Genomic DNA, 17,792 nt, shown 5'->3' with positions numbered 1-17,792 from the left:
GTTTGTCTATTTTGGGTTGTTTGTACATTTTCACTCCATTAGTTGAAATGCAACATGAGCATATACTCTTCATACATTTCGTCATTTGTTTCCACTTTCCTCTGTCTTGTGCCAGTAGGCTCAAGTAGTGCCACATTTCTAGCACTAATCTCTTATGTCGTCGTGAAGCCATTCTCTGTTAGGTCTTCCTTTCCGGTTCCTTCCATTTTTACGAACAACACGCTTTTAATTTTATTGTTGTCCATCCTATTGTTGTCCATCTTACTATCGTCCATCCGGAAAGAAAAAAAACTACATGCAGCAAAGAAACCGAAAGCATCGGGTTCGATGCATGTATTGCTAGCCTTAATAATCTATGTTTATCGATGTGACATACGTCCGTAGCTGCTACAGTCCAGTAACAACAGGTGGTGTTCCTTTGATGAAGCCCACACACACGATTACCTTGCAAAGGCAAAGATTCAGACCATGAAGTCCGATTAGCACGGTTGGCTTCGAACTGTGCGAAAGAAGTTCAACATACATACGTAAATCCTCGTAATCCACCGCTTGCAGATTTGCACGATAAAACAGGAGCACGGATTACTTTTTACAAAACTCCTCGTTGAATTTTTAACTTGATTTGAAGCTTTCATGATTGCAGGAATCCATACTCTGGTTCTCTCGGTAAAGTCATGTAGGTAGAAAAATAAAATAAATCAAAAAATAATATATCACGACGTTTCGATCGCAACACAAGCGGTCGTCCTCAGGCAGAAAAATATAATCCAGCAGTGGCAAGCGGTTGCCCATCGCCACACAAATAACCTCTTGTTGTAACAGCTCTCTCGCTGGTTCATCATTTCCACTGCTGGATTATATTTTTTCCGCCTGAGGACCACCGCTTGTGTTGCGATCGAAACGTCGTGATATATTATTTCATTTTTTATTTTTCTACCTACATGAATTTACCGAAAGAACCAAAGAGTATGCATTTCTAACGTGTACCGCACGCCCGCCCACCTGCGGTCTCTACAGGCCACTCAGGATGCACCAGTCAAGGAACAGCGAACACAGGCCTTAAGAATTAGAATTTCCTCCGAGCAACGTGTCGCAGACTCGCAGACCGTAAGCGTTCTTGCAAAACTTGACCTCGTGCGTGATTGCGTTGAATCGGAGGAAGGTGCTTCTGGCGCTTTGCCTGGGCTAGGCTGGAATAAGCTGCTTGCAGTGCTTGCTTTTGCCATCGCTGCCTTGTTTATTCTCAAAAGCTTATGCTGTGCATTTAAACGTGTTATCTGCATCATTCCTTTGGCCGGCTTCGTGATTGAGATGTTACAAATATGATTTGCCCCCGCCCCCCCCCTTGCGATTCAGTGAACTATCACAACATAAAATTGAAATAGTCGCTTCTATAAGCGTATTCAATTGGTTAGCCGTGACAATTGTTTATTTTGCTAAACAAGAATCCATTTACATTTAGTATCTCATACTTGCGAGTAGGGGGTGTAACGACTTGCCCGTCACACTTCAATTAATTGTCACTTTCCCGAAACACAAGTCCATTCAAGAAATTTATTAAATTTTTTACAGTGTCAATATAGTGGCTTCTAATGGCTGGATAGGTCGTGTGAACGCTTTACATACATCGTGTATTAAAAAATGTATATTAGATTCTTATATGCGCAACACGATGCATGTGTCGTTTAGCTTGAGCATCGATGTGAATTGAAAAATTGCTGCATTGTTAGGCCCCTTGAAAGACGCGTTGTTTTATTCTTCATCCTTCAATTGGTTGGCCTCTTCAGGGTGTATGACATCTTATGCTACAGAACGAAAGCAAAATATTGAAAAACATGGTTTTAAAGAGCATCTTAATACAAGCACATCTTAAGACTGCAAAACGCTTGGCAAATTGTGCAACATGGGAGAAATGGAGCCATCTGAATTCCTATTCATTTATATTTTTGGAAAATAAAGTATTAGGTGAATTGACGTCTCACGAAACGTTAATTAAAATCACATCAGATGGGCTATTACAGTTAAGACATGCAGATCGGAACATCTGTGGCATCATTTGGTAAAATTGAAAATCAGCGAATAGCTTTCCATGTGCTCTGCCATCTGCTGGATTGCTTGTGTTGTTGGGGAAGTGTGCTTCATGCTGCATCTCATTGTTATCTCCATATATATAAAAGGCACAGTTGTGAATATCTGTGTCTGTTCAAAATGTTTAGCGTACTTCCCGACATGCAACAAACTTGAAATTTGCCATGTGGGTACTGTCCAGACTGTACACCATGCAAAAATTATTAAAATACACTTTTGTGGTTTTTTTTTTTGGGCGAGGCAGCTCCATAATGCATGTATTTTTTACACGGCCAGTGAGCAGTGACGTCAAATATGTCATGCGACTGGAGCATGTGGAAGGGTAACGCATTGTAGTGTAGTGGTTAGCGCGCCGCGCTACGAACCCGCGACCCGAGTTCGATTCCCGCTCACGGCCACCACCGGTGACGATTATTTGAATCGGTCCTGGGCTTCCCCTAGGTCGACTCAGCCTCAAACGAGTAACTGGTGTGGTGTGTGAACATCGCCACTGGGGAGACAAAGGCGGCCGGGCGTGGTGAATCCAAGTCTCGGGCGAAGCCGGGTAGTAAAGCTAGTACCGAATAAATGAAACTGATAGGTGCACACTAACAGCACTTGCTCCAACGGGCTGGATAGGCTGACTTGGTTGGATCTTTATCTTTTTTGTAGACTGAGAACACAGGTGTTGTGGAGGTGGTCGACCTCATCGACTGGAGTGGCGGTGCCGCCATCGCCAACTTCAAAGACGCCGTGAGGCCGTTCGGTGGGGGCAGCCCCCGGTGCGATCACACTCAGAACTGGCCTGTCCACCAGGCCGGGGCAGCTAGCGCCGAGGCCACCACTCCGATCAAGTACCTGGCCGTGGCCCAGCTCTCGCCGCTCAAGAATGTGCCGGAGTTTGCCGAGACGCTGCAAATGATCGATTCGGTAAATATTGTGCCAGATTGTGCAGCTGTGCGGCAACATGTTCTTGTCGTTGGCGGCCGGGTAAAGGCTTTTCCGCTTTTTCTTCCATTCCTTTCCCCAGTTGCTACTACTGTTCAATTACAATCTCAAAACGCATTCATATGGCCATCTCCTCCACTGTTTTCATCTACTTTTTTTGTCTTGGTTTCCACACCGTAGTTTTGTCGCTCATCTCTCTCGAGTCATTCTCACGAGGTGCCCTGCACTGACTGCAGTTCTTTTTATTGTTTCTGCATTCCTCAACCTAAATCTCATACATTTACGAGGAAGTGTAGACCTTTTTAATTTAAAATACCTTAAAATTCAACTTTGGGAAATTTTATAGCACTTGTCACTGGCTGAAGCTACTGCATCATTTTCTCTGTGGGGGGGGGCGGGGCGGGGGAAAATTGGATGGCTTCATGAACGAATCTTTGTTTTTTTGTTTACTTTATTTTTATTTCTACGTTATTTTACCGAAACAACCAAACAATATGTATCATCGTTGCCTGTTTAAGAATAATGTTTTGTCATATGTATGCTGCTACGCTTTTTTCAATGAGCTGCATTATGTCAATCTTGTTATTTGGCGTATAGGTTTGCACAATTCCTTGCCTGGAATTGTATTATCAATATTAAAATTCGTATTAAAAAAGCTAGAAAAAATGTGCAGGATAGTATGGTTTGTGATTTGCATTTCTAGTAATGTTTAATTCATGGTAATTCACTTAGCTTGTATCTCAGTGATTTTAAAGGACATATTCTAAATAATAAAAATATCCCTTTGCCTTTGGATGTAATTATATCCAGTTAGGAAAACAAAAGTAATATTCTTGTTAATGTACCGTGTGATTGTAAAACAAAAGTAATTATCTTTGTAATGTACCATTCTGCCTTTTTGTATTGGAGCATTGGCAAAGTTATACACCCATGACCTGAGCTAGATTCACTCTATTGTAGTCAACATTGCTAGTTATATGGATAAGCTGGTCCCTGTCATAACATTGATTTTCCATTATTTTTTTACAAAAAGCAAATAATATACTCGTAAAAAGTTTATGCAAACAGGGTGAAGAAAACTGCACAGACAAGACAACAGAAAAATGTGAAAGTATAGAAATGAGGCTAAATAAAAAATGAACAGAATACATTAAGTCCGATCGTGCCCCGAAATCATGACAGTTCGTCTTGTCACTTGGACATGTGAACCATTACTTCCTAATGATCGTCGCCCAATGCTCGTTGGACTTGCAACGCTCACTGTCACGGCGTCACGCAAATCGAGATGCCCGTTTCACGAATCGGCAGGAACTCACGTGTGCTTCTCGTCCCCTTGCCGCGCGATCTCAGACCATGCTGCACGATGACAGCTCGTGGAGCGATAGCCTCATGCTGGAGATCCTGGGTGATTCTGCGGTGGCGCGACAATGCCCCGCCCTGACGCCTTGCGTCGCCCCCCACCGTGACGGGCCCAGCTCGTCCAAAGTCTTCTCCCTGCACTGCCCGAGCAGCAGCCTTAGCAGCGGCAGCACAAGCGGCATCGGCAGCACAAGCGGCATCAGCAGCACGGACACCAGCGAAGTGGCGGAGCGCACGTGCCACGGCGACGGCGGCCAACGTAGCTCTCTCGGCACGAGCGGCCTAGCCGTGGCCATCGGCTGCGGCCAAGGAAAATCCGACCCGATTGCGTCGTCGGCTGCGACCGCCCGCTTGACCAGCCAGCCCGCCATCCTGCGTAGGGGGCGGGACACGACGCCGCGTGGCGAAGCCACGGAGGGCGCGAGCTCGCTCAGCTTTGGCAGCCTGGATCTGAGCAGGACACCGCCGAAATCGAACCGCCTGCACACCCTGCCCTTCTCTCCATCACAGGTGATGTACAATGCTCTGTTTGGCTCAAGTTAAGATTTACATCGTGTGGACATGAATCCCGTGAGACACACTCACAATCGTGGCAATAAGGACCCTGCAGGAAGCAGTCGTGCTTCCTTACAGGGTCTATTTGACCTAGGTCTGCAGGTTATGAGTTACGTATCCTGAAAATAACAATACGGTTCTGAAAAATAATTGCGCTGACATCCTAAAGTGGGATTCTCTTAAAATGTCTTGATTGGTGAGCCTTTTCCAGGAAAACAAATAAATGCATTGACAATTTTGCATTGCTTTGATGTAATGATTTTTGATGACGTTTCAATTCATTATCAATCAATGTATTGACTGTGGCTGCTATTCAGAGTCAATTTCATTCCAGGTGTCGAGGTTGTGTTTGGGTAATGTAAAAAACGAATTCAAACATCCACCAAAAAGTTAAGAAGGGCCCAGCCGAAGCAGCCAAAGTGGTGTTAGGGAGTAGGTAGGCATGCTAATACTTTTAGCTGGTTTGCTCGGAGTGGCTACCGCCAGTGCTTGGTTGGCTAATGTTCTTTACATTTCATTTCTGGTGTGCCCTTTGCCTTGCGGAACGCTACATTGATGTTATGGCGTTGTGGATTTTTCCGTGCAGTTCTTGAACACGGCGGAGCGGGAGAAGCTACAGATGGAAACGCCGTCCCTTACATCGACGCCCGTCTCTCGCCAGAAGCTCACGGTCGGGACGCCACTGCAGAGAGAGTGCACGCCTGGCCATACCAAGCAAAACGGGTGCGCACGATCACCACCTGAATTCACCTATGACCATATACTAACAGAGACGGGCGATTTGGAGAGTAAAAATGGGGTTACACCACAGTTGGTTGCTTGGGACAGCGTTGTGTGTGGGAAGGTAACGTGTGGGTAAACTCGCAACTCTTATTATAAAACATCTGGCCATCATGGAAGAGTCGGCCAAAAATACCTTCTCGAGACGCTCTCTTAAGTTTCCTCAGTGGAGGCCCTTTTCCACCAGCAATGGTCTGAGCAAGCTTCAGGGCTGTCTACCACTTAAATATTCCCTTGAACTTACAGGTTTAGTGGCAGTAATACAGTTTGTTCCTCCTATTGAAGGAACGAAACAGGAGGATTTCTCCACAAATTTTGGCTGTCGCCTGATGAAGCTAGTTGTAATTGCTGGCTAAACGTCATACTTCAGATTGTAAATGTTGTGGCTTTGCTATCCAACACACCGATCTGCTCTACTAGTAACGAATTAGCATCTTCTGTTTACATGACAAACCTTACTAATTGGCTGTGTCGGGTGGTGGCGGCGGGTTTAACAACACATATATTTACGTGATCTAACCCAAAAAACCTGTATTATGAGTCGTACAGTTTGTTGCGATTGACTGTTATGCGAGCCTCTTTGCCTGCCCCGTCGGCCCCTGCGCTCACCACTTTCTCTGCCGCCGTCGCTCAATGGGGCGCACAGGTTCAGGACACCCAACATCCGATGCTCACTAATGGAGACTACCCCAAGGACACCCACGCCATTCAAAAACGCTCTGGCAGCACAAGAGGTGAAATACGGACCTCTCAAGGGACTGGTGAGCAATAGCAAGACCCTGTACTTAATTTACCTCGTGATCCAGAAGTTGCTTTTTACCACGACATGACCATGCTGTTGTGAATAAATCGTGTAGATTTACATCAAAATGTTGATGAAATATTTATTTTTGGAAATCTGCCATTCCCTTCTTGTGAGCTTATCTGTAAAACAGCTTGGATAATGACAAACAGCAGGTGTCTTTTGATCCTTGTGTAACTAATATGTAATCTTGCAGAATATTAAAAAGTGTTAAACAGGTTTTGAGATCTTATAATGGATGTGAATACAAACATGGCAATGCCATTAGTGTTTTGTGAGCTTTTTGTTTCATGCTGGAGATTATCCGAAGCTACAGCTTGCCTTGGAATAACAAGCTCCTGGTGGCATGAATTATATTTCTGATTGCAAGGCTGTAATGCCGGCCACATTTTCATATTGAAGTGTCAGAAGGTCCTGAATTAACTGACCTTTGAACATTTTAGCATAGATGTAACCACAATCAGTAATCAGGTATAAATATAAATCACAGTTGGATGGGTGCGGTGGTTGAAGCAATGGATGAATCATTTAAAATAGTAATTTGCATTCCCTTTGTTAATTCACTGCTGGATGAATGCCGCCTCTGTTTTGTGTCGGTCATGGGGGTTGTTTGACCATATACTTCCATGGTGATCAGTTCAAGTTTGTGAACGGAGCAGCTAAGGATGCATACATGTACTGTATTAAGGCTGTCTTGCACTATGAACCCGTCAACCCTGAGTGTGATTGCTGGACATGGCTACATAGGTGGCGAGTGATATTAAAACCTGTCTTGGCCACCCGTTCACGTCATGATCAACACCGCTTGCGGGAAGGCCTTCATCCAGCAGGAGATTGAAAACGATGCTGTAAATTAATTAAAGATGTAGTTATGGCTAGATCGACAGATGGGGAGTGGTGGGTGAGTATTGTGCTTCACCTATTTGTTTTTACCCCAAGGTACCACCACCCTTTAATAACAACAGCAGAATTGAGACTGATGGTTTGAGAAGCGCTGTGAGTAGACGGGCCAAAACCGCTTCAGTTTGGAGTGGCATTTTGTTCTTGGCATTGCATAATATTTTTTTCAATGCTTCAGCCAAAAACCACACGCTCTCAACTAATTGGAGTGGTGATAATTGGCGCGAATGCCATTGTGTGCCCCCAGCCGCGGACCCCCTCCCATCTTGAGGAGGACCTCAGGGACGTGCTCCGGACCGTGTCTGCATCCCACGATGGTTTCACAGACGACTCGGAGCACTCGCCGTCCCCCGCCAACAGACCCAGGCCCGAGGTTGGCACTCGCTCGCCCGTCTTTGCAAGCACCCCCCCCTCCTCCCCTGTGAAATGAAGTCATGTGTGTGCCAGCTCACGCCTGGTGTTGTCGCGTTGACACGTGCTTTCGTAATTGTTTAAATGAGATTTACGACTGTGCTGCATCTTGTCATGTCCCCCCTCCTGTTGCCTTCACGTGTCGCTTCGGGCTAAATGAAAACCTACATTTGCACCAGAAATATACATGAGCCAGTGCCTTGTCTGCCCATTTTAGCGCTAGCAGCATCAGGTGTGGCCAATCCAGCTAATTGAATGATTGATAGCTCTTCCTCGCAAGTCACATTAAACGTATCGCCCACGTCCGATGAGAGTTTACACACGCGCAGGTAAAATCATGGCTGGCTGGATATATTAATCAAAATAGACTTAAATTCGTCCCTTGTTGCGTACAGCATTTACCATCACAGGGGGTGCATCATTTGTGATTCAGTGTTTGCATTATTTGGGAGATTTTATTAAAATCTAACATTCTCTTATACGGATAGGTATTTTCTCATTATAGGAAAGGAGTGCATGCTTTATTAAATTTATTTAATAACATCAATTCTCAATATGTTAATATGATAAAAAAAATGTTGAAAAAAAAACAGTTGTGATTTTGCACAGTGCACTAATGTATGCAAGTTGCCATGATCTGGGTCATTGGCAAGGCTTCAAAGCTCAGGGATTTGCATCGTCAGTTAAGGGATTTTTAAGAGTAAGAAGAGCTTTTTGAAATGAGCAACATGGGATTTTTTTTCAAATGCCATCTGTTATCCTTCGTGGAGTGAGAGCACGTATTAATTAAAACGGTTGTGTGTGTGTGTACATGTTTTATTGTACTCTTATTTCCTTCTTCCTTGCAGGCAAGGATGATGATGGGCTCTCCAGCCAAGAAGGCTCGCAAGTCACTTGTGCTAGACGTTTGGAGCAGCGACAATCTGAACACCAAGCTCTTCCCTTGCGAGCCATCGGTTTCTCCCGGTGGAAGCCCCGTGAGTGAAATTATCCAAGGCACGCTAGTGATTAAAATTTCATGCCAATGCACGGGCAACGGCACAATTGCTGTGTGGTGTGTCCTGATCGAGAGGTCAGCTGTTTTTGACCGTGATGGCCGTTGCTATTAGCTGTGATTAAATTGGTCAGCAACAACATCTTTATTTAGCAAGGCAATCATTCATTTGGATTTAGGTTATGCTTGAGAATAGCGGTGTATTGATTCGCCCGTCACAATCCAATGAAATGTCACGATTCAGGGTTGGGATTCAATCCAAGAATCTGGTGTTTTTTAAACATTGCAGTAAATGTAGCAGCTTTTCTTGGCTGCAGGGGTCACGGAAACCCATTTCATTCAATACATATGAACAAAACATCCATTCTTACACGTGGAATTTGATGCATGTACCGTGAGGTTATTAGCATTCGTATCCAAAAGGCTTTGCAAGGACAAACTGAAATAATGGATTTGGCGTGCGTATGCGGATGTGTGCACGCGTGTGTAGGGAGTGGCGGCGTAGCTGTTAACATGCTACACTTTGAACCTACCGACCTGAGTTTGATCCTCGGCCACAACCAACATCAGTGGCCATTATCCGAACTGGTCTGGGCTCTCTCCTGTAGGCTGCCTCGGCCTCAAATAATTTGAGTAACTAATGCAGTTTGTAAATATTAGTAAACAAGAGACAAAAGCAGCTTCACGTGCTACAACACCGTACCCTGAATGAGTGTGCTCGCTTACAACACTTGGGCCCAACAGCTCGTAAAAGACTACATGGGGAGATCTTTATATTTGCATTCGTGTGTGTTTGCTCACGGAAGCTACGCCAGGCACGGGAGCTGCTGACGAGCTCTCTGCTCATGCGTCCCGTCACCGGCCGTGCGGAGGGCTCGCTGCTGGGTCACGTGCGGACCCCCTGTGTAGCCCGGCCACTCGGGCTGCCCTCCTCCAGCGCCTATGAGGGCCGCACGCCAAGAGAGGGCAGGGGTCAAGTGAGTGCCGGCTTGTTTTGTATAATTTTCCCTGTCCATGCATTTAAACTTCCCATGTATGTACGTATGCGTAAAGTCACTTTGCTATGTCATTGAATTTTCCCCTAATCCCAGATGACATCCATCTTTGAAAACACAGGGTTATCGTGAAAGCTTTCTTTGATACAAAAAGTGAAATGCAAAGTTTACTCATTGTCATTATTATTGGTAATAAGTGGTTTAAAGCAAAGCTCAAAAGTAAATACTATCTCAGCCACGGGCTGAAAGCCAGAAACTAAGGCTTTTCTGTCTTATTACCCAAGTCAACTTTGGCTCCGTAAATAAAATGTGTATTATTCTCCGCCGCCCATACAGATTAACGCTATATAAATACAAAGTGTATTGTGGAGTATTTTTCTCGCCTTTGTTTCAATATACAGTGATCCCTCGTTTATCGCGGTTAATGGGGACCGGAACCCCTCGCGATAGGTGAAAATCCGCGAAGTAGGATTGGACCCCTAGGAATTTCCGTATATGTGTGTGTGTGGGTACCAGAATGTTTAAAATATGTATATTTATACTTTATATATATATATATATTTTACTTAAATCTATTTAATTATAAAACCTTAATATTATACATTCACTCTCTCTCTCTCTCATACGATACGTATTATGGTGTTCTACACTCACCAATGACAGTAGTATCTTGAGACTTGACTCCAGCAATGACGACGACGATGATGACAATGACGACGATGACAGATCTGTGCAGTTCGATGAATCTGATGATGAATGATGATGATGGTGTTACTGCACAGGTATAATGAGGCCTTTAAATCAGTTCGAAAAATCCGCGATGCACTGAGGCCGCGAAACTTGAACCGCGAAGTGGCGAGGGATTACTGTATCACCTTTGGGCTAATTTCAATTTAACTGTGCCTCGCCTTCAAGGAGTGGCCTGTTACAGATATGCCTCTTACTTGAGGATCAACAAGTAGAAACATGAGAATGGAAGGCATTCTTTGATGTGTTTTAGGGTTTTTACTGCGTGTTGACTGGCATGGTGTCTGAAGTTCCAGTCTACATGCTGGGAATTTCTTCAGGAACTGAAATGAGCAGCTCACTTTCTCATTTGATGACATGGTGCTGCCTGCTGCTACTGGTGTGAACGCTAAAATGTGTTTCCTGTGTCTTTCGCTGCCTCCAGATGAACAGCGACTGGGAGGTGGTGGCGTTTGGCAGAACGGAAGACCAACTTTTACTGACTGAGCAAGCCAGAAAATACATGAAGCTGCTAGCCGCCAGGACGCTAATATTATAGCTACTTGTCGAGGAGCTTTTCTGGTCTATTATGCACGGGTACAATGTTACAGTTTATAGTTCCTTGGAATGCTATGGTCAGGTAGACGATGCCCTCTCTCAAAGTCTCCTCCCATGTGGAGTGGGGATGATGATGACGTAACGACCCTTTCTTCCTTCCTTACCCCACATCCTAGGGCTTTCCAACTGGAGCACGGGGTCGTCAATTCAGAGGTCGCCAGTTCATTCACCATGCTTGGCAGTTGAAACATTGGGCAAAATTCTTAAATCCACCCCCTCTCCACTTTTCATCCAACAGCATAATAGGTACGCCAGTTAGTCGAATGGCAGGTTGTGTGTGGTGATGTAGCGTGTTGGTGTACTCCCACCTCTTCGAAGACAACCCAGCCAGTGTAGAAGAGTAGGCCAAAATACTCCTATCGGTGCTCTCCCAAGGCTCCATAGAGGGGCTCTAGAGCTCCCTTAGTGGGGGCCCTTCTGCCGGCAGTGACTTGAGCACGAAATTACAGGACTTTATCTTTTACATAAAATTGCAGTTGCTTAAGTATCAATTATAAAGTTGGAATTTTACACAGTAAAGTTAGTGACTTGATAAAACTCGTCGTAAATTTACCTGGGTTTCTGTCTCCTAAGTCACACATTGCAAAGTTTCTGTGTAACAAAGATTTGCCTTCTTGACTTAAAACTGTCGTAACTGCAGGAATTCATATTCTTTGGGTCTTTCGGTAAAGTCACGTAGATGGTTCTAAGAAAATAACAAAAAACTACGACTTTTCGATCACAACACAAGCGATCGTCATTAAAGAGCTCTTTCCTCCTGATGACGATCGCTTGTGTTGTGATCGAAACGTCGTAGTATTTTGTTATTTTCTTAGAACCATCTACGTGGCTTTACCGAAAGACCCAAAGTATATTTGCCTTCTATTCTGTTAAATGTATCAAAATATTCAGTGAAGTTCAGTGCTCCACATATGAACAGTTTTTTGCTTGAAATGGCTGCAATTCCTTATCTCGTTTTAGGTTTTACACATGTATTTTGTGTGGATGTTTGCTAATAATGCACTAAAATATACTGTCTGTATATAGCCTTTGCAAGTGTTTGTTTCCCAATCGTAATATATAATTATGGTGCTATAGCTTACACATAAACGTTGCTGTATATGAACCGAACGTTGCAATTTATTTTAGCAATTTTAATGCAAGAAATATTAACGTTTTCATATTCCAGTCAAATGTTTGCAACACTACAATAGCATAGCAATTTGTAATGTTATTAAAGAAAAATAAAGAGATTAATTTATTTTAAAAAATGAATGTGCCTGGGTGTTTTACTCGGTTGTGAAATGTTAGGGTGCATTGGAAATCTGCTGGGGTTTGGGTAGATGCAGAGGCTGCAAAGATACAAAAGACATTACCGAAATGTTTAAGTGGAACTCCTGTCAGTTGACTACCCATATTAAATTTCAGGCTCAAGAATGTAATTTCACCTGTGACTGACAACCTCGGATAAAAAATATATGCCCACTTTTTCTGTAAGCATCTAGTGATCCGGTCACCAATTGTATCACACTCCAGTCTTTGCCATGATAATAAAGAAATCACGTTGGCAGCAATGCATGCATTGATACGTAATATGCGATTTTGGTACAATGTATATTTTAATATCACATTAACATCTTAACATGCTACCATTTATTCCGTGCATTAAAACAATTTTAACTAAAGTTATTGTGCACGTAACTTTTTTAGCTCGCAAGCGCTCGCTTGCAGCGTTAGACTTGGGACTTAAATTTTAACACGTTCCTTCGGATTGGGCAGGTAGGAACTTGTTTGGACAGCGCATTCGTGCACGACAGACACAAATAATCCCTGGTGGGCAGTGTGGAACCTGTTCCTACCTGTATTAGCACTGCTCTGAAGATACGATGGGTGATGTTTTGGCCAATGACCCTCTGAAGAAGTACCATTGCCCAAAATGTCCACCTATTATATCTTTTTCTGCCTCTTCCTAGGGCCGTGTTTGTGTTATTTGAGCACCATACTTACGCAATACTTACGCAATATCCCAATTCTATTGTTGTTGGATCTAAACTTGGGCTGCTTCTAACACGAAGGCTTCCAAAAGAATATTGTGCAGGTCATCCTGGCAATGGAGTGTCGTCCATAAAGTGTAGAAAGCAAATGCGATTTAACGAATTGCAGATCTTGGCCATTGCTCCGCTTGCAGGCAAAACGCGACGGGCAACCGTTGATCTGCATTTTAACAGCTTTAGCTTAATGAGCGCGTGTGGACGGAGCTGGCCTCATTCGAACCTGACCTGTTGCATTGTTCTGACAACCAATTTAGCCAGCGGAATTGCTGAATACTGAAATTAAGCAAGTGATTATTTTTTTATATAATGAAACTAACCAGGGCAACATGAACGATTGCATGCAACGTTTGAGCCAAAGGCGAAATCGTGGGAGGTGATGTGTGCAAAATACAGCGTTCAAAATGAGACATTTTATTGTATCGACAAAGTAGTAATATTTTGGTTTTTATTGTATCGATTGATGAATATATGAAATATGTGTGACTGCGTTTATGTGCAGCGCCTTGGGGTGTGGTGGCATTTAAATGTTATATAAATACAAATCGTATCGCAATACATCCACACGAATAAACGTGGTGTATGTGTTTGCGTGTACTTGAAATGCAGTGCTGTATAATGTACAATACCAAAACAATTGTGTGCGTTATCATGTATTAATATACAGACTTATGTTCGAAAGTGTGGTGTGATCAAATACAATACGATTTGGATGTGTATACCATTTAAATGCGACCGCATGCATATCAAGGCGCTGTTCATAAACCCAGTCGTATGTATTGCATATACCCTTATCAGCGCCTATCTTATTATAGACCAATTCAGACCTTATTGGTCACCCCTTACCATTATAAAACGCAACGTTCATCCTACAAAGTCCCATCGCAAGGGAGAAATACAAACAAATAGACTAAAAAAGTGCCCTATTGAAACGGCTGTACGCCGTATGAGCATGCAAACTCAAATTTCCCTGTACAAGAATACAGGTAAACCGTACGGGTTGACAGGTATGGTAGTGTATAGATTCCTAAATCGATACGATAAAACAAATATATTTATACAGTACCATAAAATGTCTTTGTTTGAATACTGTATCCATTACGTATCAACCATCGGCTCCCGAATGCAAATCTACTTGTTGCTGAACGCAAACGGCAGTGAACCAGCGCCCTCTGGTATCACCACGGCACTAGAAGTGAATGCTGCTCATGTGGTGGGTAACAGAGAGCATAACAGACTCGACACACTTCTTCGCACGAAACTATTACACTACTTTTATTTTACTAGCGACCTGGTTATCTCATTTGATAGCTCAACGAAGTGTCTTATGGGGAAATGTATAGCAACCAAAATACTCGAAACGCATGATTCTAGATGTGAAGGGAAAAACCGGAGGACCCGGAGAAAAATCCACGCGACCACAGGGAGAGAGGCACGCAAACCCAAGATATGCAGGCGTCGGGGGTCTACGGAATCGAACCTACGACTTCCTGTATGGCAGGCGAGGTAGTTAACATCTCACCACCGTGCCTCCCCCCTCCACACATCTCCACGCAGCCCATGATGACGGATGCATTCAAAGTTCCGGATAGGTCAGGGCAGCGTGGAGCGGTGGTGCAGCGGTCAGCGCACCTGCGATGTGAACCGAGAAACCGAACTGGGATTCATTCCGGGCCAGGGCTAACATCAGTGGCTGATATCTGAAACGATTCTGAGCACCCTCATCCCTCTATCTTTGCCAATCGGCACTGACCAGAATGGTGAAGTATGGTCAAACACCCCCCCCCCCCCATAGGACTTTCAACAAGCAGTAGAATGAAAAATAGTCTAAGTTTAAATGGTATGAAAATCTCCAAAACACTTAAACACCAATCTAGATTTGAAGTTTTAACCAACCACGAACTAATTTATTTGGGTTCGATCATGGACAGTGGCGTGGCAAGTGGTGGCAAGTGGCCGTGGAGGTTGTTTGACCATACTTCACCACGCTGGTCAGTAGAGATTGGTGGATGAGGGGGGGGGGTCAAGGTTCAGACATCACTCGCCACGTTTAGCCATGGCACGGATTCCAACTCTGGTCATCGGATTGTAATTCATAGTTTAGTGTGCTCATCATTTGACCACCACTTCTCCCACGATGATATAACATCTTGGCATCGATGACACATCACTTTGTAACGTTTTAAAGTGTGTCGAAGTTGAACGTAATAATGGCGTGGTGTGTAACTTCTTATCCTCCCGCCCAACGACAGAACTTTGAACCAGGCGGCCTAAGTTCAATTCCAGGCCATGGGGCCGTCCATAAATGACGTCACGCACCTGGAGGGGGGGGGGGGTGAGATATTTGTGACGATGTGTAAAGAGGGGGGGGGGTTGAGAAATGTGACGTCACATCAAAATGCGCAACTTTAAATAAATATAGACAACACGTTCTACTTAATTAAATAGACTTTTTAATGAATGTTTTCTCCTAAAACAGCAGAGTGCAGCGCCACATTAAATACGCACTACAATGACAATAGTTTAAAGCGATTTGAAGCATGTTTTATTTTCAAAATGGAAATATGGTTTTGGGGAGGGGGCAGAGCTTTGTGACGTCATATTTGAGGGGGGGGGGGGTCTGACATTTTGTGACGCCGTGTGACGAGGGGGGGGGGGGTAAAAAATCGTCCAAAATCGCGTGACGTCATTTATGGACGGCCCCCATGCGGCTAATATCGTCTGCGGGTGACATCCGCTGCCATTCCGCTCACCGCGTTACCCACACACCGTGACTAGCCTGGATAAGCCTGAGAGGGCCTTCATCCAGCAGTGGATTGACATTGGGGGTGGGGGGAGTGAAAGTGGCACAGTTGCCGTATTCTCCGGATTCTAAGACGCTCCTGAAAGTAACGTGTTGTGCCAGTTTGCAATAAAGTGATATCAACCTAATTCTAGATTTGAAGTTTTCGTGACTGCAAGGGTCCCATACTGGTTTTTTTTTTCGGTAAAGTCACGTAGGTAAAAAATAAAGTAAAAAATAAATTAAATCAGGAAAATTAAATTTCTTGATCCAATCATTTTGCTGTGACGTGCCACCTGAAGACGGAAGCTTGTGTTGCCTCCGAAACGTCGTGATTTAATTTATGTTTTATTTTATTTTTACTTATATCAACATGATCTCTCTCACACACACCTTCTGGATTATAAGACGCATCCCCACATTTTTATTTTCAGAGGGAAAATGCGTCTTATAATGGTAATATTTTCGAGAGTCACATCACACGCAGAGCTAACTTGCACACAAACGCGTGCGGCATACGGCAGATGACAAACACATCCAACTTAATTAAACTAAATATGTGATGGAATAAACTGCGTCTGTTCAGTTCACCCGCCTCCCCTCCCTGAATTATTCCACATTTTGACTGTACACATTTTGTTCTCATCAAGACAGAGCGTTTATGGGAATTCAGGGTCCGATTTACCACGGTCCGATTTACGACGGGGCTTTAAGTTACTCGTGTCGTAAAAAGCGGGGCCCGCCTCTACACTACACTTTAGAGCGAAGTGTCCTTCGCTAAAATGTTCACATTGGGGGGGGGAGTGAAAATGGGACAGTTGCCATAAACGCTCTGTCAGTGTCGAGGGCTACCACACCATTTGAAACCATTGGGGGTTTGACACAGAGGTCGCAAACGGGTTTTGATTCCGTACCCGGCCGCACCAGGGTCGCAAATGGGTACCCGTACCCGGCTGTACCCGTACCCTACCCGTACCCGGCAATCAGGTACCCGATACCCGTACCCTACCCGTACCCGGCCGGGTACGGGTAGGGTACGGGTATCGGGTACCTGATTGCGACCTCTGGGATGAAGCCATGTTGCAGGCGCGGGTGGGTTGATTCTAGGAACTTGAATTGTGAGAAGAGACAAGACGTTGGGAAATGAGTGACAAACGGTGACTCACGGCCTACCCGTACCCGTACCCGGCCGCACCAGGGTCGCAAAAGGGTACCCGTACCCGGCCGGGTAGCCGGGTATCGGGTAGGGTACGGGTATCGGGTACTCGGTTGCGATCTCTGGTTTGACAGCAGCACGACGATGATGATGGGTGGGTGGGTTGGCTGTTGTCACGTGTTGTGTCTTGTCGGGTGACCGTACGTGAAGGGGCCCACACTAAAGGCCACCCAGTGGCCGGCGGGGCCTTACAATGAAGGACACTGCTTTGAGAGCGTGAAGAATCGAATAAAAGTAAACTCATTTTTAAATCCTTTATATTAAGTTCACTTGTTTGCTTGCTTGCGTGCTTGCTTGCTTACGACCGTGCAAATCTTTCGGTCGTTTTTTAACCCACTTCCCGTGATCCAATCGAGCTGACATTCTGCACACAGACTCGTTGTGCGTGACAATTAATTTTCGTGAAAAAATTTTCTCCAAAAATTTACACTGTTTAGGGAAAAATAAATAAATATTTAATGACCAATTGCTTAATGGTGGCAGACAATCATCTGACCCATAGGTGGCAGCCATCTCAAGCCAGAGGACGAGAGGACTCTCGCCGCCACGCATATAAAGGATTTATAGTGAAAAACTTTGTTTTTACGGGTTAATTTTTTTTTATTCTCA

The 17,792-nt window shown here is 44.4% G+C and overlaps 1 protein-coding gene across 3 annotated transcripts in view; it reads left to right on the top strand.

The window, feature by feature from the left end:
• Positions 1 to 12,405, top strand: part of LOC144722378 (myb-related protein A-like) — a 33,108-nt gene extending 20,703 nt beyond the window's left edge. For 2 of the 3 annotated variants that reach the window (XM_078600594.1, XM_078600593.1), the window contains exons 9-17: positions 1,018 to 1,107; positions 2,740 to 2,997; positions 4,366 to 4,884; positions 5,516 to 5,652; positions 6,356 to 6,470; positions 7,659 to 7,784; positions 8,671 to 8,799; positions 9,623 to 9,793; positions 10,983 to 12,405. In XM_078600594.1, coding sequence (XP_078456720.1) covers positions 1,018 to 1,107; positions 2,740 to 2,997; positions 4,366 to 4,884; positions 5,516 to 5,652; positions 6,356 to 6,470; positions 7,659 to 7,784; positions 8,671 to 8,799; positions 9,623 to 9,793; positions 10,983 to 11,096 — 1,659 coding nt within the window. In that variant the 3' untranslated portion in view covers positions 11,097 to 12,405. The remainder of the gene's footprint in view (positions 1 to 1,017; positions 1,108 to 2,739; positions 2,998 to 4,365; positions 4,885 to 5,515; positions 5,653 to 6,355; positions 6,471 to 7,658; positions 7,785 to 8,670; positions 8,800 to 9,622; positions 9,794 to 10,982) is intronic. The other variant, XM_078600595.1, reaches the window with a different exon arrangement.
• Positions 12,406 to 17,792: the final 5,387 nt, after the last annotated feature.

This window comes from Lampetra planeri, chromosome 14 (genome assembly GCF_965212315.1).
Source record: "Lampetra planeri chromosome 14, kcLamPlan1.2.h2, whole genome shotgun sequence".
NCBI lineage: Eukaryota > Metazoa > Chordata > Hyperoartia > Petromyzontiformes > Petromyzontidae > Lampetra > Lampetra planeri.
The sequence above is the reverse complement of the archived record's forward strand: the minus strand, read 5'-3'. Positions and strand labels throughout refer to the sequence as shown.